The sequence below is a fragment of the Odocoileus virginianus genome, chromosome 28 (genome assembly GCF_023699985.2).
Source record: "Odocoileus virginianus isolate 20LAN1187 ecotype Illinois chromosome 28, Ovbor_1.2, whole genome shotgun sequence".
NCBI classification, from domain to species: Eukaryota; Metazoa; Chordata; class Mammalia; order Artiodactyla; family Cervidae; genus Odocoileus; species Odocoileus virginianus.
The window spans coordinates 18,138,284-18,159,529 of NC_069701.1; the positions used below are offsets into that span (position 1 = coordinate 18,138,284).

Consider the following 21,246-nt stretch of genomic DNA (forward strand, 5'->3'; position numbering starts at 1 on the left):
TTTTCACAGACATTTCCTTCAGGAGCCAACTGCATTGATTTGTTGAATTAAGAAAATGAAACCTCTAGGAATTCATAAATAAGAATGCAGAAATAATATGTCCTCTAAGAAGCTAAGATGAAGAAAATATGAGTCTTTCTTGAACTAAGGGGCTAAAAACTATAGGTAGACCCAGATTGTCATTGTTGTTTTTTCATTCTTCTCTTTGTTTCTAAATACCACACACACCTTCTCCTAGGGCCACCTCTTTTTCATGTACATGGGTATTGTGCGAACTCTGGGAACATGTAAATTACCACAGAATATAGCTTCAATTCAGATGGTCCTTATTCAAAACAGCTCCACTTGCTTACCCTCTTAAAGGTAATATTCAGAAACTGCACACTATGTATGCCATATGTCTAGAAACTTAGCAAATATAAACAATATGAGAGTCTACTGATATCCAAATATAAAAGTACAATGGAGAAAATACCATCTATATGCCATTCATTTTGATTTTTCATTTATTGGGCATCAACCTTTCAATTTCAATGTATTTAACAGCTCTATTCATTTCATATATAATATTATTGTAAAGACATTTAAATGGATAATCATATTGCATGCTAGACTCTCAATAGTGACTTATACATGTCCACCAGGGAGTATTCTCACCTTCTTTAATTAAAAAACCCCAAATTCTGCATGAGCACACGAACACCAACCTAATGGCCTCTTCCAGGTTTCTACAAGTTAGCTAGGCTTGTGACCTAGTTCTGGCAAATAGGATACTAGGACATATGTGCCATTATTTCTAGATAGCCTCCTAAAGGGCAATGTTTGTGAGTCACCAGGTAATATTTCCTGTTCCTTCTGCTAGAAGGTGACAGTTATCAGGAAACAGCTTTTGGAATAAGAGGTGGCTCCATATTTAGGAGATGGTGGATGTTGTTCACCAGCTCTGTGCCTTGCTTCTAATCTGCTATGGGGAAAGGGATAAACTTGTGTTAGACTGTTTTTGTTCTACCTAAACCTCCCTCCTTCCCCCTTCCTTTCACAAGTATCTGGTTTTCACTGAAGACTAACATGCCTGGGCCTTATCATTCACAGGCATTTCCATCATCATCATTATTATTCTTTTTTTTTTTGCACAACTAGTCTTTTTGTGTGCCCCTTTGAGGCTCCAAGTTAACACATTGAGTGCAGTCCCCTCTCCTCGAAGTTTCTCACTTACTATGGCACTATTTCTACTCTCTTTACTGTCACTAAGGGCTACTGCCTGGGAGCTATATTTCTACAACATTATAGACTCATTTGGAAGATCAGGAAAAGAAAAAAAGGATTTTAACTAAACCTGGATTAAACAGAATGACGTTTTCCCCCACTTAGGGGGCAATATCGTATGAGACAATATTTTTGTCCATCAAATAGAACCAGTGAATTGTTTCTTTCGTTTTATGTTCAGTCCTAGAATCCTCATTTTGCCGCTCTAGTGTCACTCCAACAGGTACAAACATCACAGGGCTGTTGTTGTTTAGTCGCTAAGTCATGTCCAGCTCTTTGTGACCCCACGGACTGCAGGCTGCCAGGTTCCTCTGTCCATGGCATTCCCCAGGCAAGAACACTCGAGTGGGCTGTCATTCCCTTCTCCAGGGGATCTTTCAGATCCAGGGATAGATCCCGCCTCTCCTGCACTAGCAGGAAGATTCTTTATCACCACATAAAGGGCACAAAAGTGAAAACTTCATGGACTTCCAGGTGTTTGCTAGTAAGGAACTCTTAATAATCCAGTTAAGGAAGGAATCCAGAATATCACTTAGGAAAGGAACACTTAAGTGGCTTAACATTTTTTCTATTTGGTGATGAAATGTTAAAACATCCAAAATACCTAAAAGTTTAAAATGTGTTTTTATTTTTTTATTCCAATGTTTGCAGTTATGTTTTAAGGGAACAGAGTCACCAGATGTCTGGGTTAAAAAAAAATATCTGGCACTAATACTGTTTCTATTCAGTTAAAGCTATAAGAGGAAAACTTACTCACCTCTTCTGCACGTAGGCCACATAGCTTGTTTCCAAACAAGAGTTTGTGTTTCAAGCTTTTATTCTGAGGAAAGAAACATAGTTTTATTGCTAAGAAGTTATAAAACATTAACAATTTCTTTAAATTATATCAGCAGCGCTTCTGTTTTATTCACAGGTAAGTCCTTCATAATACGAGATGTAGCTGTTTGCATAAATTGAGTAGAATCTGTACTATAAAAGATTGTTTTTTTATTCAACAAAAATTGATGGATTTGATGTATTGGCATTAACACAGTTATTCAAACATATGGAACTTTCTTTGATCTTACATTTAAATTTATTATATTTACGTATGTGGTTTTCTAAAATAATTTTGGTTTCAAATTTGTAATTGATACTAGTTTCTGAAAGCACCCTCTAAAGAGCAAGCATTTATTTCTACCATCCTCTGGTTACGCATCACCTTGGAATCTAGTTTAGTACAGTCACGGATGCACTAGGTTTAAACACTATGGTTTTAGAGTCCTCGTGTTTCTGACACCTGTGCATCGCACTCAAAGGGCATTTTGATGCTCAGAAACCATTTCTTCGTCCAGGCCTCATAAGAGTACTCTATCTGCTGGACTTGACCTAGATTCATAGACAAATGCTTGTTGCTTCAGAAATGGAGGCACAGTGTGAGCCATCGAATCTAAACCCTTACAGTGAGTCAATTACATCTCCCTCAGGACACTCGGGCTTTTGTGCCTTTGTCCCATAACTGAGTACCTACTCTTCTTTTAGACAGGAAGGATAAAAGAGAGCAGAAAACTCTGTAAAAACTCACAGGATTTAGACCTTATGCTGTCTCTACACTAGCAAACAATGCAATGGAAAGCACATCTCATACATAACTACTCTAAAGAGAGTCAATTAGATGAGCATCATAAGCAAATTGAACTAAATTTATGTAGTGTGAATGAATAACTGAATGAATGAATACATCAAATTTAAGGCTTCTTCACACACAATCCCCACCTGATTATGAACATCATTTCCCATTTTATTTTCCTGTCATGCAGAGAGTGGTTATAGCTCCCTCAGTTGGAAAGACTCCTTTGTCTAACTTTTCCTCTTCGAGTATGAGTTGAAACTCTAAAAAACTTATTTAGAATTTAAATACCATGGACTTTTTTATACAAATGAGGAATTATCTTGATTCATTTAGTAATGGATTTTTTTTGCAAATATTTGTACTCATCATACAGCAAAACATAAGATTAAGGGTTTAAAAAGTCTTTAATGTAAAGTATTCCTGTATCTAAAAGCTCATAAACTACAGTAAAGAGACACATACTTATATTTTAACTCCACAGTATTGCTCAGTTTGTAGGTTAAAAATTACCCTTGTTTTCCTACTGTACATGTCTATTTATGACATTGACACAGGGGATCTTAAAATTTTTTATTAAATTGTCTATTTTGCTTTTTTGATTTCTCTCAGTTTTTAAATATAAGGTATACATCTTCAGTATCTCTAGAGATTTGTTGTTCACTTAGATTTTCATCACTCTAAGGCTAGAGGTCTTTAGTGGAAACACTGGTAAAATTCAATGTTAATTTTCTGGTTCAATAATTATAGTAGCACTGTAGGTTGTTATAATAGAGGTTTTGGGCAAAGGTACATGAGAACATTCTACATTAATTTGCTACTCAATGTTTGTAATGTCTTTTGGGATCTGATATTTCTAACCTGCTTTAGCACAAGCAACAATAACAAGTGGGACTGTATCAAACTAAATAACTTCTGTACAGCAAATGAAACCATCAATGAAGTAAAAATAAAACCTATGAAATGGCAAAAAAAAAAAAAATGGTGCAAGCAAGGAGTTAATATTCAAAATATGTAGAGAACTTGTACAATGCAACAGCAAACAACCAAATAACCTAATTTAAAAAACTGGACAAAGGACATAAATGGACACTTCTCCAAGAAGATATACAAAAGGCCAACAGGTATGTGAGATTATCCTCAACATCACTAGTCATTAGGGAAAAGCAGATTGAAACAATAAAGTATTACCTCATGCTTGTTGGAATGGCCATCATCAAAAAGACAAGAGATAACAAATGCTGGCATAAATGCAAAGCAAAGGGAACCTTTGCACTGCTGGTGAGACTGTAAATTGCTACAGCCACTATGAAAAATGGTACAGAGGATCCTAAAAAATTAAAAACAGAACTACCATATGATCCAACAATTCTACTTCCACCAAAGAAAAAACTAACTTGGAAAAGTATCTGTACCCCCATGTTCACAGCAGAATTATTTATAATTCTGGACATGGAACCAACCTAAGTGCCCCCTGATGGATGAATGGCCAAAGAAGTTGTGATATATGTGTGAGTGTATGTGTGTATATGTGTGTGTGTGTGTGTGTGATTAAAAAGAAGAAATGCTTATCATCTGTGAAAACATGGGCAAAATCTGAAATGAGGTAAGTCAGATAGAGAAACTAAAGACCAACCAACCAAACTCGCAGAAAAAGAGATCAAACTTATGGTTACCAGAAGTGGAGGGGAGAAGGAGGAGGAAGTAGAGAAGGATGATCAAGAGGCAGAAATCTGAAATTATAAGGTAAATATTATATGTACTAGGAATGTAAAGTGCAGCAGGATACCTGTAGCTAACTCTGATGGATAACACACAGAAAAATGTTAAGAGAGAAAATTCTAAGAGGGCTGGTCACAAGGAAAATATGTTTTCCCTTTGATCTTTCTTTTCTTTTTACTATATCTATATGAGAAGACGGATGCTTGTTGAACCTACTGTGATAATCATTTCACAGATACATGAAGTAAGCCATCATGATGTACTCCTTGAACTTATACAGTGATATGTGTCAATTAAATTTCAACAAAACTGGAAACAATTATTTCAAAATAAGTTAAAATACCTAAAAACAGGAATATTAAATAAATAGAGACACGCTGAGTGAAGGACATCTAAGGCCTTATGTGTTAATGTCCATACATGGATTAATTAGAAAGGATAATAAAGCTAATAATATATTTCTACTTAAAATTTAATACTTTAAATTTTACTATACTATTTACTATACTATTTAAAATTTTCATCTTCACTTAAAGATTTTACCCCCTTTTTTCTTTTTCCTTTTATTTTTCTTTCATTTGTTCATTATGTTAAATTCTAAAGTGATAAAGCGGCAAATATTTCTTTTCAAATGTGTGTGACAGACTTGGACAATGCAACTATATTAGCACAAGGAAGACTGTCCCACATGGATATCCTGTGGCCATCTCCAAAATGAGCAATGATTATGCTGTGCATCCACAGTCTGCTCTGGCAGTTGATAATTCTGGGCAACCATGCAAACAATATGTTTCCATTAAGATAAATATCATTTCCAGAGCTTAAGAACTAGACTATTTCACTATTTTGAAATAAATCCGTAACTGAGGATAATCAGTTATAATCACCCATAATGGGGCCAATTGTGGGATGAAAGTAAGACTTGCAAGACCCATACTGAGATTGTTCTTAAATGACATATTTTTCAGAAACATAGACAGCACAGAGCACTGGAGAGGGAACACTGACTCCCAGAAAATTCGCTGACTTAACCTCTTCATTCAATGCTAGTGACCACACCTCTTTAATCTCGGAAAGAATTAAGACTTGCTATTTTCAGTAGTCATGTGCAGATGTGAGAGTTGAAACATAAAGAATGCTGAGCACCAAAGAATTGGTGCTTTTGAATTGTGGTACTGGAGAAGAATCCTGAGAGTCCCTTGGACAGCAAGGAGATCAAACTAGTCAATCCTAAAGGAAATCAGTCCTGAATATTCACTGAAAGGACTGATGCTGATGCTCCAATACTTTGGCCACCTGATGTGAAGAGCCGACTCACTGGAAGAAACCCTGATGCTGGGAAAGATGGAAGGCAAAAAGAGAAGTGGACAGCAGAGGATGAGATGGTTAGAAATCATCACTGACTCAATGGACATGAATTTGAGCAAACTCTGGGAGGTATTGGAGGACAGAGGAGCCTGGCATGCTGCAGTCCATGGGATCTCAAAGAGGTGGACGTGAATGAGCAACTGGACGACAACACATCATTCAGGCATTAAGAACATACTCTTAACAATTTTGTAATCAGACATGTAGCATTTTTATCCACCCTCTAAACAATGGATCTCATCCCTATCAAATTGGATGATGCTTTCAGAAGGTCTAAAATAACAACTTACACATGTAACTATAACCCTAATTCTACGATCCAACTACGAGTATGATTTGCTGGGACATAAGAAAAAGTAGATTAAAAGAATCATAAAATGTTTAGGTGTCTGTTTTCCCTGCCTATCAAGCTTATACTATCCTTTTTCTAATAACCACATCCTGATTTTTCTTGGGAGAAACATTTTTCCATGCTAATTCTATGTGGCTATGTGATACTAACTTTACGCACTCTATCAAGGAAAAGGATAAGATTAAAACTCAGCCAATCAGAGGCTTGATCCACATTTGGTAAAGTAACATAAAAGCTGCTGATGAGACTCAAATATAAAAGTTTATTTTCAAGAATTACTTAGGAAAATATACTGAGGGTCATCACTATATCAAAACTCATCTGAGACAGAATATAACATAGAAAAAAGAACACATGAGTATGGGGAGAGATATACTGAATTCTGGTGATGTTGATGGCCCCTCCACTCCCTTCACACTTATCTAAAGCTAGTATATATACTCCTGGGCTCTTCAGCTGTATGCTTCTAGCTTCAGCTTCTCTGTTCTCTTAATGTTGGCTTAAATCTTTTTGTCCACCCTATCTACACAACTGTAATTTTGTCAATATCTTAGGATTCAGAGTAGTAGCCTCCCCCACACCAAATCCAAACATCCAAGCTTATATCTAATGTTCATGCTTGCATCAGGATGTAGGCAGAGAACATATCCATCTATTTTGGCTTCACTAAATGAAATACAGACTCTGCTTACTTCCTACTAAAAGAAAGTCTCCCAACTGGACACTGCATAAATCTGGGGTGACTTAAAACAAATGTCCCAACCTTCTTGGGAACCTAGTTTCTTGAGAACCTACCTAAAATGTCACTTAATATCTCCTCTTATCTATATATAAAACTCAAACTCAAATCTGATAATAAGAAAATATAATAGGCAGATCTGTTAATCTAGTTTTGAATTTTGCCTCAAACGTAAAGCATCACATTTTCACTGCAGCTTGCATGGTAGCTTGGGCTTCCCTGGTGGTGCTAGGACCTACCTGCCAAAGCAGGAGACATAAGAGACCTGGGTTCGATCCCTGAATCAGGAAGATCTCCTGGAGGAGGGCATGGCAACCTACGTCAGTATTCTTGCTTGGAGGATGCCATGGACAGAGGAGCCTGGGGGGCTAGAATCTATACGGTTGCAAACAGTCAGATATGACTGAAGTGACTAAGCATACATGCATGTGCTAGCTCAAATCCAACATACATTCAACATACATAAAATATACATAAATCTAGCCTATCTCTATTCATTTTGCTGTATGGAAATGTAAAAATTCTAAAATTACTATGCATTTACACTTTACATAGTACTTTCAAATGAAATTTGAATTTTTGTTTGCAAAGAACATAAACCAATAATGGCTCAATCAAGCAAAGCATGAATTTATTTCATGTAGGATAGAGAAAACCTGGGGAATGAGGCTCAGAAAATAGGCAGGAACCAAGGAGGAGGAGGGTTCTATAATTATAAGACAAGAATAGAATTATTGTGACAATTGAAAAAGAGGCTGTAAATCAGTGTACTTAATTACAAGGTAGGTTGATGAGGTCTCAATGAATTTTCATGGTGAAAGTCAAAATCTGGGAACACTTAGGTTTGTCAAACATAATAAATTATGTAAATATGCGTATCACATTATTTTCTGGATTTAAATAAAATATACCACTGCTGCCAGGCTGCTGAAAACATGTGTTAATGTCTTCAACGTGCAATTAAGTATAAACCAAAAGTAAAAACACCTGCAGTGGTATTCAAAATAAAACCAGAGAGTTCTGTGTCTCATGGCAGGTAGCATCTCCTTTTCAGAAGTTTCTAAAACTGCACAAACCACTATATAAGAATGCTTGTGAGCCACATTTGTTTCAATTGAAATGTTTTTTAAATGCCTAAAAAAAAAAGGACATGTTCTTTCAAATACAGTTGAACTCAAAATATTATATCCCATATAAAGAAAAGCAACAGTGTTTCTGAGTAATATGTGACAAATACTTTGCTTCTAAAGTATCTGCAGATGTTATAATATTTTACAAATTCCCTAAGAGTCTCTTATTAAGCACATCTCAGGAGAGGGATGGGTTACTGGACTGATATAAACCATAAACATGTATTTCATCAATTTGTGGGATGCACAATTTTTCCATTTTTTAATGCTTCTGAAATCAGGATGTGGTCTACAATATTAGGCACTTTTCATTTATTATTTTTGGTTCCCTCCACCCCAAGAATGCTGTTAATCACAATCCACTTTACAATTGATGACTCTAAAATTTAAAGACGATTTTTGTCTTAAAATAAGGAGTGAAGAGATCAATAAAGAAGAGAAAATATCCTCCCATTTAATAAAGCTCAGCTGCATAGGAACTGCATAAAATAAGAAACATATAAGGTCTATTTATTCTAAGCCACATAAAAGGAGAAAAGTAGAATTTCAAAATGGATGAAAATAAAATTGTCTATAAAATAGTTTCAAATCTATAATGGGTAAAAAGGCCAAAGGGAGTCAGCCATTTTTATATAATATAAATGCAGAACTTGGACAGCTGAAGCACATTTGGTCAAAAAAAGACTTAGATATTCTCTTTAAAATTACACTAAAACATAATGCAGCCAGCAAGAAAGATAGTTGAAAACCAAACAACTAATTCAAGTAATTCCCTTGTTTAAATATAATGCTATGATTTAATCTGTATGTAAACTAATTGCTACTTTAATTAAGATTTACATTTTTACAGAATGATTTAGAATTAAGTAGACATGAGTGGCCAGATCATTCTGTAAACACTTAAACCACCCTCAGTCAAATGATGGTAGGGACCCCAGATAAGCTTCAGCTTCGCCAGCTTGAACTCCAAATTGGTTAAAGGCGTAACAAAAGTTTTATAAGTGCTCAAAGATTTCCTCGTCAAGGTTATCTCAGGAACAGGATGGCATACTGACCTTGGCTCTAATTCATTAGAAAATGTATGAGTGCTTCATGAGAATTTTATTCTTAGCTTAGCAACATACTAGCTCTAATAACCAGTGTCACTAGACACTCAATGTCGACATATGTGAAATAATGAAGAATATCTAGGTCATCTCTCAGATTTCCTGCAGCTTCAGGACTATTAAGAAGGGATATGATTTGGTGACTTTTTTCTGATGATAGGTAAAAAGATAGTTTTAATATGTTTCAATTTACTGAGGATATTAATTAGATATTCTCTGAACAGGTTGGCTTCATCACATACCTACAAGATCACTTTTCAAACAGTATGAATATAACATGGCACAGTGACTGAATTTTTAGAACAACTCAGTTCTGTCTGTCTAAAAACAACTGTATTTAAATCTCACTTTTTTATATGCTCTGTGGTTTTTGATGCCTCTGTTTTTCCTCTCATAAAACTAGATAACTATTATGACCAATGGAGTGGTTGTATTAAGTGAGATCACATAAACAAAACATTTATAACAGTGACTGTCACATAATAAGCACTCAATAAATATTAGCTCTTATTATTTCAATGAAGTTTTAATTTGTCTTGCAAAAAATAAAGACTACTCTTCTTGAAGAATATGACAGTGCTCCAAGAAGTCTCAGAGTTTTGAAATCACAATTTTTATCCAACCAGTCCATCCTCAAGGAGATCAGTCCTGGGTATTCATTGGAAGGACTGATGCTGAAGCTGAAACTCCAATACTTTGGCCACCTCGTGAGAAGACTTGACTCATTGGAAAAGACCCTGATGCTGGGAGGGATTGGGGGCAGGAGGAGAAGGGGACGGCAGAGGATGAGGTGGTTGGATGGCATCATCGACTCGATGGACATGAGTTTGAGTAAACTCTGGGAGTTTGTGATGGACAGGGAGGCCTGGCATGCTGTGATTCATGGGGTCACCAAGAGTCGGACACGACTGAGTGACTGAACTGTTATTTTAGAAGATGACACACATTTCTAGCTCTTGAGTCCTCTAATTGCTCTTAGAGATAAAAGTTTATTGTGGAAAACACTACTCTCAATAGTATTTCTCTAGATATCTTTTTTGGTCTTCTTTTAAAATAGACAGCTCTCTTGGAAACAGAACCTGCTTCTTCTGTCATTAAACCCCCCTTCCCTTATCAGACAACTCTCATTCTAATGGGCTAAAAAGTGTTGTTAAATAAATGAGACACCATTCATTCCAGAAATAACTTCATGAAATAAAGCATTAATACTCGTATCAACATTTATAGAAACTTTTTATGTACCAGGAATGGAGGTAAAACAACCCCTCTCTTAAAGAAGGTCACATCCTTGGAGGAATCTGACAGTAGTAGCAAGGCTCTGGGGAGGCACCTACTCAGGGGATAGCACTGAGCTGCCTTTAGATGTGTAAAGGATTCAGTCAAACAATAAGAAATGGCAGGAGAGAGAGAAGAGTATGTGTACTAGACCCTAGGATGTACAAAAGAGTTGAAAGATAAGATGGGAGAGCAGCTTTGGGGTGAGTCAAACAGGGCCCTGCAAGCCACTGAAGACATGACATTAGATATTTAGCAAGATGGTCACATGATCAGATTTACTCTTTAGGAAAATAAAGCAGGAAGCATTCTGTATTTCAAACTCATGAAGATATCTAATAGTTGTCCCTGCATAGGTTTACTTAGCAGTTAAGTTTTAGGCAATATTTTGTCGGGGGAATTAAACTCATACAACTCAGAAACAATAACAAAAAACTCATTAAAAATGAGTGAGGAACTGAACAGACATTTTCCCAAGAAGACATATAAATGGCTAACAGGTACATGAAGAAGTGCTTAACATCACTAGTTATTAGAGAAATGTAAAGCAAACCACAATGAGGTATTTCACACCAGTTAAAATGGCTGTTATCAAAAAGACAAGAGATAGCAAGTGTTTTTGAGGATGTAGAGAAAAGGGGATACTATTGTACTAAGGGTGGGAATATAAATTAGTACAGCCATTATGGAAAACAGTATGAAGTTTCCTCAAGACCGTTAAAAATAGAGGTTACCCTATGATCCAGCAACAACACTTCTGGGATATATCCAAAGGAAATTAAAGCAGGATATAGAAAAGATACCTGCACTCCCATGTTTACTGCAGCATTATTTATAATAACCAAGATATACAAACAATCTAAGTGTCCACCAATGAATGAACAAAGAATATATCATAATGGTTATATATCAATTTATACATATCCACATACATACACTTTGGAATATTATCCATTGATGAGAAAGAAGGAAATCTTGTCTTTTACAACAATACAGATGGACCTTGAAGGCATTATGATAAGTGATATAAGTCAGATGGAATGAGATAAATACTGCATAATATCTCCTATGTGTGATCTAAAAAAAAACTGAATCTGTAAGAAAAGAGAGTAGAACAGTGACTATTGGGGACTAAATAGTTGGAAAACGGAGAGACTGGTCAAAAAGCACAAAGTACTAGTCAGAAGATGAGTAAGTTCTGGGGATCTAATGTACAACACCGCAATTTTATATATAATGATACTATATCATATACAGTTGCTAAAAGAGTAGGTCTGAAATGTTCTCATCACACACCCAAAAATGAAATTGTAATTAGGTGAGCTGAAGGAGGTGTTAGCTAATCTATGGTAGTAATTATATTGCAATATATAGATGTATCAAGTCAACATGTTATACACCTTAAACTTAAGACAGTATTATAATTATACTCAATAGAACTGGGGTGGGAGGTGGGCGTCCACTGAGTATTGAGAGTGTGTTTAAACTAGCATTTGTTGAATGCTTATTTTGCAACAGGTATTGTATAAAGTTACTTTACATAAGTTATTTCAATGATTCTTTGCAGCAACCCTACAGGGAAAAAATTCTGAATCATCTCCATCTTAGAAATGACAAACCTGAGGTTGAATGATGTTATTTAGCCTACCCATGTTCAGCAGCTCCTAAGTGGTAGAGCTGAGATTAGTCCAGGTCTCATCTCTGCCAGAACCCATGGTCTTCATCATGTTGTATAGCTTTTACTCATTCTCTGCTTGGGGATAAATAAGCAAATAATGAAGACAAGTCCTGGATTTCTACTGAATAATGTGTGGGCAATAACCAGAGTGTACATAAACATGGAAGTGGTCTTTGAGCTTTCAATTCCAGACACATACACTTTTACCAACCAATAAAAACCCTCTAGGCAATAAAATAAATTATGGTTTATAAAATAACTTTCCCCCTAGAGCAGTCACAAGGCAAAGTAAATTTGTTGTGAAATCACTAGAAAACATCAGCTAATTCACTTGAAATTACTCCTGAGTATATTCTCCTCCTGATTCGCCCACTGAAGACTTGAACATCTGCCACCTTCTCTCCGCAATTCTGCTGGGAATTCCCAGCCCAATAAAGCCCGTTCATCTTGGGAACCCATCTGAGCGACTTAGAGCAGCTCAGAAGAAATCGCTCTCTTTCTTTGACTTTGTGAGAGAACTGAATCCTCTTTTTTGGAGTTTTACCAAAATTTATTTGACCATTTCCTCAGGCACAGGATGCCAAAAAAAAAAAAAAAAAAAAATTGTGTCAGAATATATTTTCCACATTCAAATACAAGCGGCACAACTGCATAAAACACAGCCCCGCCCTGCCGTAGTTCCCGCCTCATCCCGTCAAACCATGTTACAGCTTTCACTTCCTCTGGAGAGTCAGGTTCGGCCAGGGCTCCGCCAGGGCTTGGTCCCACCCGGGCGGGCCCGACTGGAGGGCCTCGCTAAACCACCGAATGGGGAGTAGCGGTAGGCGCTGTGGACAGAGGCGAGGGCCCCCTTCCTTCCTCACGGCTCCGCGAGCCTCACTCCCAAAGCTGTGCGCTCCGTGGAAGACGAAGACAGCGGAGGGCAGGTCTTCGGTCAAGGGTATATGAATAGCTGCACTCCCCCTAAGGATCCACCAGCTTAGACACTGCCCGGCAGCCCCGCACCCTTATTCACAGCCACCAATACATCCTGTTCATGTAAAACAAAGTAAAACAAAAGGTTTTTTTTTTTTTTTTTTGGTCAGATTAAAAAAAAAATCTAAATTCTTTTTTGTTAATTTTATTTACTATCTTTCTTAGCACTAGGGATTTTATGTATTTTGGAATTTGGTGTGCAGATTCACTTTGCGATGGAGGGCTTATTTATTCATACTTTAATTTTCTTTATTTCTGCTTATCAGTACTTGCTAGTAATTGTCTGGTTGGGTCTATCTGCTCTTCAGTTTCTTTAATATTTACAATACTAAAAGAGAGTATGCTCTGAACGCATGCTCTTGCAGCTTAGATCAAACATGCGAAGGGTGTTCACAGGACAGTTCACAGAGCGACAGTCATACAAAAGTTCCCCTACTTGTGATTAGCAAGAGTACCTGGAGTGCCTGTAAAGGAGTATTCTGCTCTTGGAGGTTGCATCTGTGTTCAGATGCATTCAGCACTCTGAATGCTGTGGACAAGGACGTTGCTCTCATGACGACACTGAAGGATTTCATGACAAATTTACCTCTCTCCACCTCAAATTTCACTATTAAAGTCAGAACCTTGGTTTTGATTTGACTCATTTAATCATTCATTTCTTTAAATAACTGCTCCTCTAACCTATGTGTGGTGGGTAAAAAGGCATTAATATATGTACTGATGCTCTATATCATATGTCACTAGGGAATTTCAAATTAAAACATCCGTGAGATACCACTGACTACTATAATGGCAACAATTCAAAACACTGACAACACCAAATGCTGTCAAGGGTTGCAACAATAGAAACTCTCACTCACTGTTGCTGAGAATATAAAGTGACACAATGACTTTGGAAGATAGTTTACAGTTTCTTGTAAAACTATGTATATATTCTCTACATATGATCCAGCAATTGCATTCCTTGATGTTTATGCAAAGGAGTTAAAACTTAGGTTCACATAAAACCTTCACAAGGATGCTCATGCTTCACAATGAGCTTTATTCATCATTTCCAAAACTTGAAAGCCACCAAGATATCTTTCAGTAGGTGAATGAATGAAATGTGGTACATCCAGACAATAAAATATTATTCAGCACTGAAAAGAAATGAACTATCAAACCACGAAAAGCAAACTTAAATGAACATTACTAAATATAAGGTGTCAATCTGAAAAGCACCCATTCTATAGTAGTCCAGTAATATGACATTATGAAGAGGTAAAATTATGGAGAAAGTGAAAAGATCACTATTTGCTAAGGGTCTAAGAGAGGGAGGGATGAAGAGGCAGTGAAATTATTATTATTTTGGGAGTGGGATTATTCTGTATGAGACTGTAGGAGTGGATTATATAATTGCACATTTGTCAAGACTCAGAATATATAACACCATGAGTAAACCATAATGTAAGCTTTGACCTTTGGGTGACAACGATGTGTCAAAGTGGGTTCACTGATTACGACAAATGACTCGCCCTTGTGTGGGATGTTGATAGTAGAGGAAGTCTCAGGTATATGGAGGTATAGGGTGTATATGAGTATCTACTTTTTGCTCAATTCTGTGAAACTGAAACTACTCTAAAATATAAAATTTATTAAAATAAATCTGTTCAACTTTATCAAAAAACAAAGCAGTATCTGGTTTCACAATCTACAAAGCAATAGGCCGAAATAATCAGTATATTCACCACTTAAACGAAGCATATTGGACCTTCCATATAAAATATATATTCTTTGAGGAGTATCAGCATGATTGTATAAGTAGTTGGATATTACTAAAATTTTATTAAAACTTTAGAAATATTAAGTTTGCTTTATTATAAAGTGGTCTTATACCTCAGAGATCTCTTTGAAAGTTCAAGTAGTAGATTAATCACTAAGAACTTAAGACCTATTGAAATGATGGATAGTATGTCAGACACAAGGCATTAAACTATAAATACCCTTTCTGTCACTTATTAAAAATGAATAAGCACATGGAATAATGGACTGGTTCAAAATTGGTAAAGGAGTATCTCAGGTTATATATCGTCACGCTTCTTATTTAACTTATATGCAGAATACATTATGTGAAATGCGGGGCTAGATGAATCACAAGCTGGAATCAAAGATTGCTGAAGAGGAATATCAATAACCTCAGATATGCCGATACCACCACCCTAATGGCAGAAAGTGAAGAGGATCTACAGAGCTTCTTGATGAAGGTGAAAGAGGAGAGTGAAATGTGTGTGCACGCTTAGTCACTCAGTCATGTCCAACTCTTTGCAACCCCATGGACTGTAGCCAGCCAGGCTCCTCTGTCCATGGGGATTCTCCAGGCAAGAATACTGGAGAGGGTCACCATGCCCTCCTCCAGGGGATCTTCCAAACCCAGAGCTCAAAACCAGGTCTCATGCATTGCAGGAGGATTCTTTATCAGCTGAGCTAACTTATATGCAGAGTACATCATGCAAAATGCTGGGCTGGATGAAGCACAAGCTGGAATCAAGATTGATGGGACAAATATCAGTAACCTCAGATATTCAGATGACACCACCCTTATGGCAGAAAGTGAAGAGGAACTAAAGAGCCTCTTGATGAAGGTGAAAAAGGAGAGTGAAAAAACTGGCTTAAAACTCAACATCCAACAACTAAGATCATGCCATCCGGTCACATCACTTCAAAGCAAATAGATGGGGAAACAATGGAAACGGTGACAGACTTTATTTTCTTGGGCTCCAAAATCACTGCCGACAGTAACTGTGGCCATGAAATTAAAAGACGCTTGCTCCTTGGACAGAAAGCTATGACAAACCCAGACATGCCCATTGAGTTGATGATGCCATCCAACCATCTCATCCTCTGTTGCCCCCTTCTCTTCCTGCCCTCAATTTTCCCAACATCAGAGTCTTTTCCCTTTAAGCAAACTCCAGGAGATAGTGAAGGGTGGGGAAACCTGGCATGCTGTAGTCCATGGGTCACAAAGAGACGCAACTGAGTGACTGAACAACAACCAAGCATACAAAACAGAAAAAAAATAGTTTTGTAAATTGAGTATTTTTACAAATGTACAATTTTAAGCAAGCAACATGTCACAATCAATTGTATCTGTCTTGCTGTATCTCACCGTTCGTTGAAACCAGGGTAGGCAAGACGTGAGTAGGGAAGCTGGAAGAACATGCGAGGAGCTATAGTACTATGGACATTCATTATGAGCATCAGCAAGGCAGACTTTACTCTCTAACTGCTGATGCAGCAGCGACGATGACTGTGAAGCTCAATGCAGCTCGACTTGCCTCACCTACAAGAATTTTTCAGCTGGTGCTTGTTTAGGACACTGCACGTGCAGCTTTACAAATGCTCTCAGCTGTTCCACAACCATGTGTTTACAACTTGTGGGGAGAGAGCGCCTGACCACAGCAATATTGGCTAATTTGCTCTTGCCCTACAGTATGTATATTCCTTCGTCTTTATACTCATACCAACAGCCCCCCTTCACTTACTCATCCTGCCTACCTTATGGACACAGAGATAGTCAGATCTAGCTTTATCTCTGTCCCATTGTAGAAACCTCTGTTGCTAAGACATCATTCACCTTTTTTTTTTTTTTGCAAGTACTCAGTCATTCCTTTTTACTATTGCTAAATATTTTCACCAGGAATAATTATTTCCCTTAAGTTAGAATCAAAAAAACCTTCAGCTAAAAGAAATGAATATAGTTGAACTTTAAATGCATTAACCCATTTAAGTCTTGATGTATCATAAGGTAAGTTATGAATATTCCAAATAAAAAAAAACCATGTAACAGTGAAGTTGAACAGTGAAGTTGGGCACTGAAGAACTGATGCTTTTGAACTGTGGTGTTGGAGAAGACTCTTTGAGAGCCCCTTGGACTGCAAGGTGATCAAACCAGTCACTACTAAAGGAAATCACCCCTGAATATTCATTGGAAGAACTGATGCTAAAGCTGAAACTCTAATACTTGGGCCATCTGATGTGAAGAACTGACTCATTGGAAAAGACCCTGATGCTAGGAAAGATTGAAGGTGGGAGAAGAAGGGGATGATAGAGGGTGAGATGGTTGGATGGCATCACCAACTCAATGCACACAAGCTTAAGCAAGCTCCCGGAGGTGGTGATGGAAGGGAAGCCTGGTGTGCTGCAGTCCATGGGGTCACAAAGAGTCGGACATGACTGAGCGACTGAATTGAACAGTGAAGTAAGGACACAGATTATGTGAATCTCTCAACTCGCATGGCAAATAAAAAACAAGGCCAAGATTCAAACCCAGGTTTTGACTTCCATCAGATCTCCTGTCTCCATGGTCCAGGCTCATAAAAACCTTATCCCTGCCTCCCACCCCCAAATGCAGCTATGTCCGTAACAGAGGAAGAATTCTCACCTGTGAAGCAATTATTGGCATGTCATACAAAGCACTTTCCACAACACAGACACGCCTGAAAGAATGTATTGCTGTCTGGAGTGTTGCCACAATGAAGGAGAAGAAAGAAGGCAGAAAGGCTACCTCTTAAAAAATGAAACCAAAATACCCAAGCAGCTAAGAAATGCCCAGCACTAGGCAAAGCCTCAGTTACACTAACAAGATGTAGTCTTCACTATCTAGAATTTTATAATCTAACCTCTCTGTTGATAGCAAATGAGAGGAACCCTACGACCTTGAAAGATATTGACACAGAAACAGTTTGCTTACCTACCAAACTTTCCTAGAACTTCCTGTAAGCCAGTGGGCCTCAAAATCTGTTTTCTGGACGAGCAGCAACTTCCCAGGTGGCTCAGTGGTAAAGAATCTGCCTGCCATCGCAGGAGACGCAAGAGACGCGGGTTCAACCCCTGGGTGCGGAAAGTCCCCTGGAGTAGGAAACAGCAACCCACTCCAGTATTCTTGCCTGGAGAAGCCCGTGGACAGAGGAGCCTGGTGGGCTACAGTCAGGGGGTCGTAGAGAGTCAGACATGACTGAGCACTGACCAAACAATGCAAGCAGCTCCAGAATCACCTGGCACTTATTGGGCCCCCAGTTTACCCAGAATTAACCAAATGAGAAACCTTGAGAGTGTGGTCTGGCCGTTTTAACAAGCACTTCAGGTGATTCTGCTGCTCACTCAAGTTTGAGAAGCACTGCTGAAAGCAATGTAATAACTTACCCCCAATTTATACAGACACAATTTAGTGGGCATTCCGTTGTCTGGCTTTGTGCTCACAGCAAAATCTCTCTAGTTCATATCATGTAGACATAATTTAAGTTAACTGCTCCCATTCCTTCACCTTCACCACCCCACCTTGAGTGGTTTTAAATAATACATATTATCTAACTAACACATGGCTACCTTCAAATGTTCCCCTAGCATTGTTGCTAAGCAGCCCTCTCAAATATGCTAAAAGCACACACATAAATCTTTCTGGCTGTAGTACTGTGACGGGGTTATTTTTCATGATGATGGGAATATGATTCAAAAAGCCTTCAACAAAAACCCTGCACTGTACAGTCTCCATGAATAGTAAATCAGTCATCCAAATAACCTTTCTAGTATCCACTTTCACAGACATTACCTTTGTATTTTGTAAGGGCCTTGGAACTCAACATTGCCCCTGCCTGACTTGTGGTTATGTTTTCCAGCAAATCATCAGGGGTCTGATGCCAAACGTACACTGGGCTAGTGTTTTCTACTCAAGGTCTTTTGGCCTGGAGATCACTCAAGTTCCACTTAAAGTTTAGAGCTGAAGTCAGTTTTTCTTTATATCTCAGTTATTCTACTAACCTTAGCACAGTATCTTTATCATAGAGTCAATGACTTATAAATAATGACATAAATTACTCAGTAATTAAAATCATTAGAAGACTGTATTTACAAAGTTGCAGGCATTTCATCATGCAATTTGCATGCATATTTACATCTTGTGGTTCTTCTAATAGCCTTAGAAGAGAGGTACTAGAGTGTTCATTTTACAAGTGAGATAAGTAAGGCTACTCATTTTGCATTATAATATTTCACTGTTCTAATCCTGGGTACTTATTTGATGCATGTATTAGAACAAATTGGGTTTAGTTTTGCATGGTATGGACTCAGAATAGCAGAATCTTACACAAGATACAAGTTTCTTTCTTCTGCCTTTCTAACACATAAGTCAAAGCCATGTGATTCTCTTCCTTGGAGGTGTTAACGTCTCTGTTAACTTCTTTGGTGTGTTAACCAAACAGACTGGACTGTTTGGTCCATGATGTCTTCACCTCTGTATTTACATTCTACCATCACGGAAGGGGAAAGAGAAGAGTAAATTTCTTTCCTTTATGGCTACAACCTGGAAGCTATCAATATCTCTTTTGTTTATAGAACAGTGGCCAGAATGAGGGACAGGTAACATGGCCCAGCCAGTTGCAAAGGAGGTTTGGAAATATTTATTCTGGACGTCAATTTGCTCAGATTAAAGTGGAGTATCTTTTTAGAACAGAGAGAACAGCTTTGGGGGAAAAAGCCATCAATCTTTGCCACATTTGATCACTCATCTCTCACCTTAATTCAGAACCTGGATCTTAATTCTTAAAATATGAGGTGAACTGTGGTAAATAACAAATCTTTAGCACTAAAGTTAATTAACAGAACACAGGAAAAGGAAAAGCACTGTTTTCAGCTGAAAACACACTAGTCTAATGTCTCATACTCTATGAGTCTGCAAAAATCAATTAATTATGAATTTTGTTCCCAAGCCACTTATTACCCATCTGGTGAGTAAGCATCATAGATAAAGTGTTTAGTCAATATTTCTCACATTATGATCCTCAAGTCACCTTAGAACCACATGGAGTATTTAATAATAAATCAGAATCCAGGTTCCTCCATAGACTGGGTGAATCAGAATCTATGGTAATGTGGTCCAGGAACCTATATTTTAGCATTATTCTCAGAAGAGTCTAACACACACAAACTTTAAGACCACTGCACAGTGAGAGGAAGAAATAGATTCAAGTTCTTTCTGGTTCTCTCTTATGATCTCCTATTACTGTCTTTCTGCAGAGTCTCCAGGTTGGTCTTTCTATGCTTATTGATTCCTTGGAGGTGTTAGAACTCAACTATTATAGAAGGGAATTATATAGAAATCATTAAAACAGTCAAACTTTCACAGTTATTATCTCATACAAGCTTCTTAACAACACTGAGAGGTAGCTAGCAAAATCCAGTATTACCATTCAACAGACAAGTAAATTAAAGTGACATTCAGAGGGGTCAAGAAATTTGCACAATGCTACACAGAAGTGGCTACATATTTTCACCTTGATGATTTACTTATATGCAGAGTACATCATATGAAATGCTGGACTGGATGAAGCACAAGCTGGAATCAAGATTGCATGGAGAAATAGCAATAACCCCAGATATGCAGATGACGCCACCCTTATGGCAGAAAGTGAAGAGGGACTAAAGAGCCTCTTGATGAAGGTGAAGGAGGAGACTGAAAAAGCTGGCTTAAAACCCAACAAAAAACAAAGATCATGGCATCATGGCATCTGGTCCCATCACTTCATGGCAAATAGATGGGAAGACAATGGAAACAGTGAGAGAATTTATTTTCTTGGGCTCCCAAATCACTGTAGATGGTGACTGCAGTCATGAAACTAAAAGACACTTGCTCCTTGGAAGAAAAGCTATGACCAACCTAGACAGCATATCAAAAAGCAGAGACATTATTTTGCCAACAAAGGTCCATCTAGTCAAAGCTATGGTTTTTCCACTGGTCATGTATGGATGTGAGAGTTGGACTATAAAGAAAGCTGAGTGTGGAAGAATTGATGCTTTTGAACTGTGGTGTTGGAGAAGACTCTTGAGATTCCCCTGGACTGAAAGAAGATCCAACCAGTCCATCCTAAAGGAAATCAGTCCTGAATTATTGGAAGGACTGATGCTAAAGCTGAAGTCCCAATAATTTGGCCACTTGATACAAAGAACTGACTCATTGGAAAAGACCCTGATACTCGGAAAGACTGAAAGCAGG

General features: G+C 37.7%; 1 protein-coding gene across 3 annotated transcripts in view; it reads right to left on the reverse strand.

Moving 5' to 3' along the window:
- The window catches only part of LUZP2 (leucine zipper protein 2), a 478,324-nt gene that overhangs the window by 118,180 nt on the left and 338,898 nt on the right, over nt 1-21,246 (reverse strand). For all 3 annotated transcript variants that reach the window (XM_070457275.1, XM_070457274.1, XM_070457273.1), the window contains exon 6: nt 2,024-2,086. In XM_070457275.1, coding sequence (XP_070313376.1) covers nt 2,024-2,086 — 63 coding nt within the window. The remainder of the gene's footprint in view (nt 1-2,023; nt 2,087-21,246) is intronic.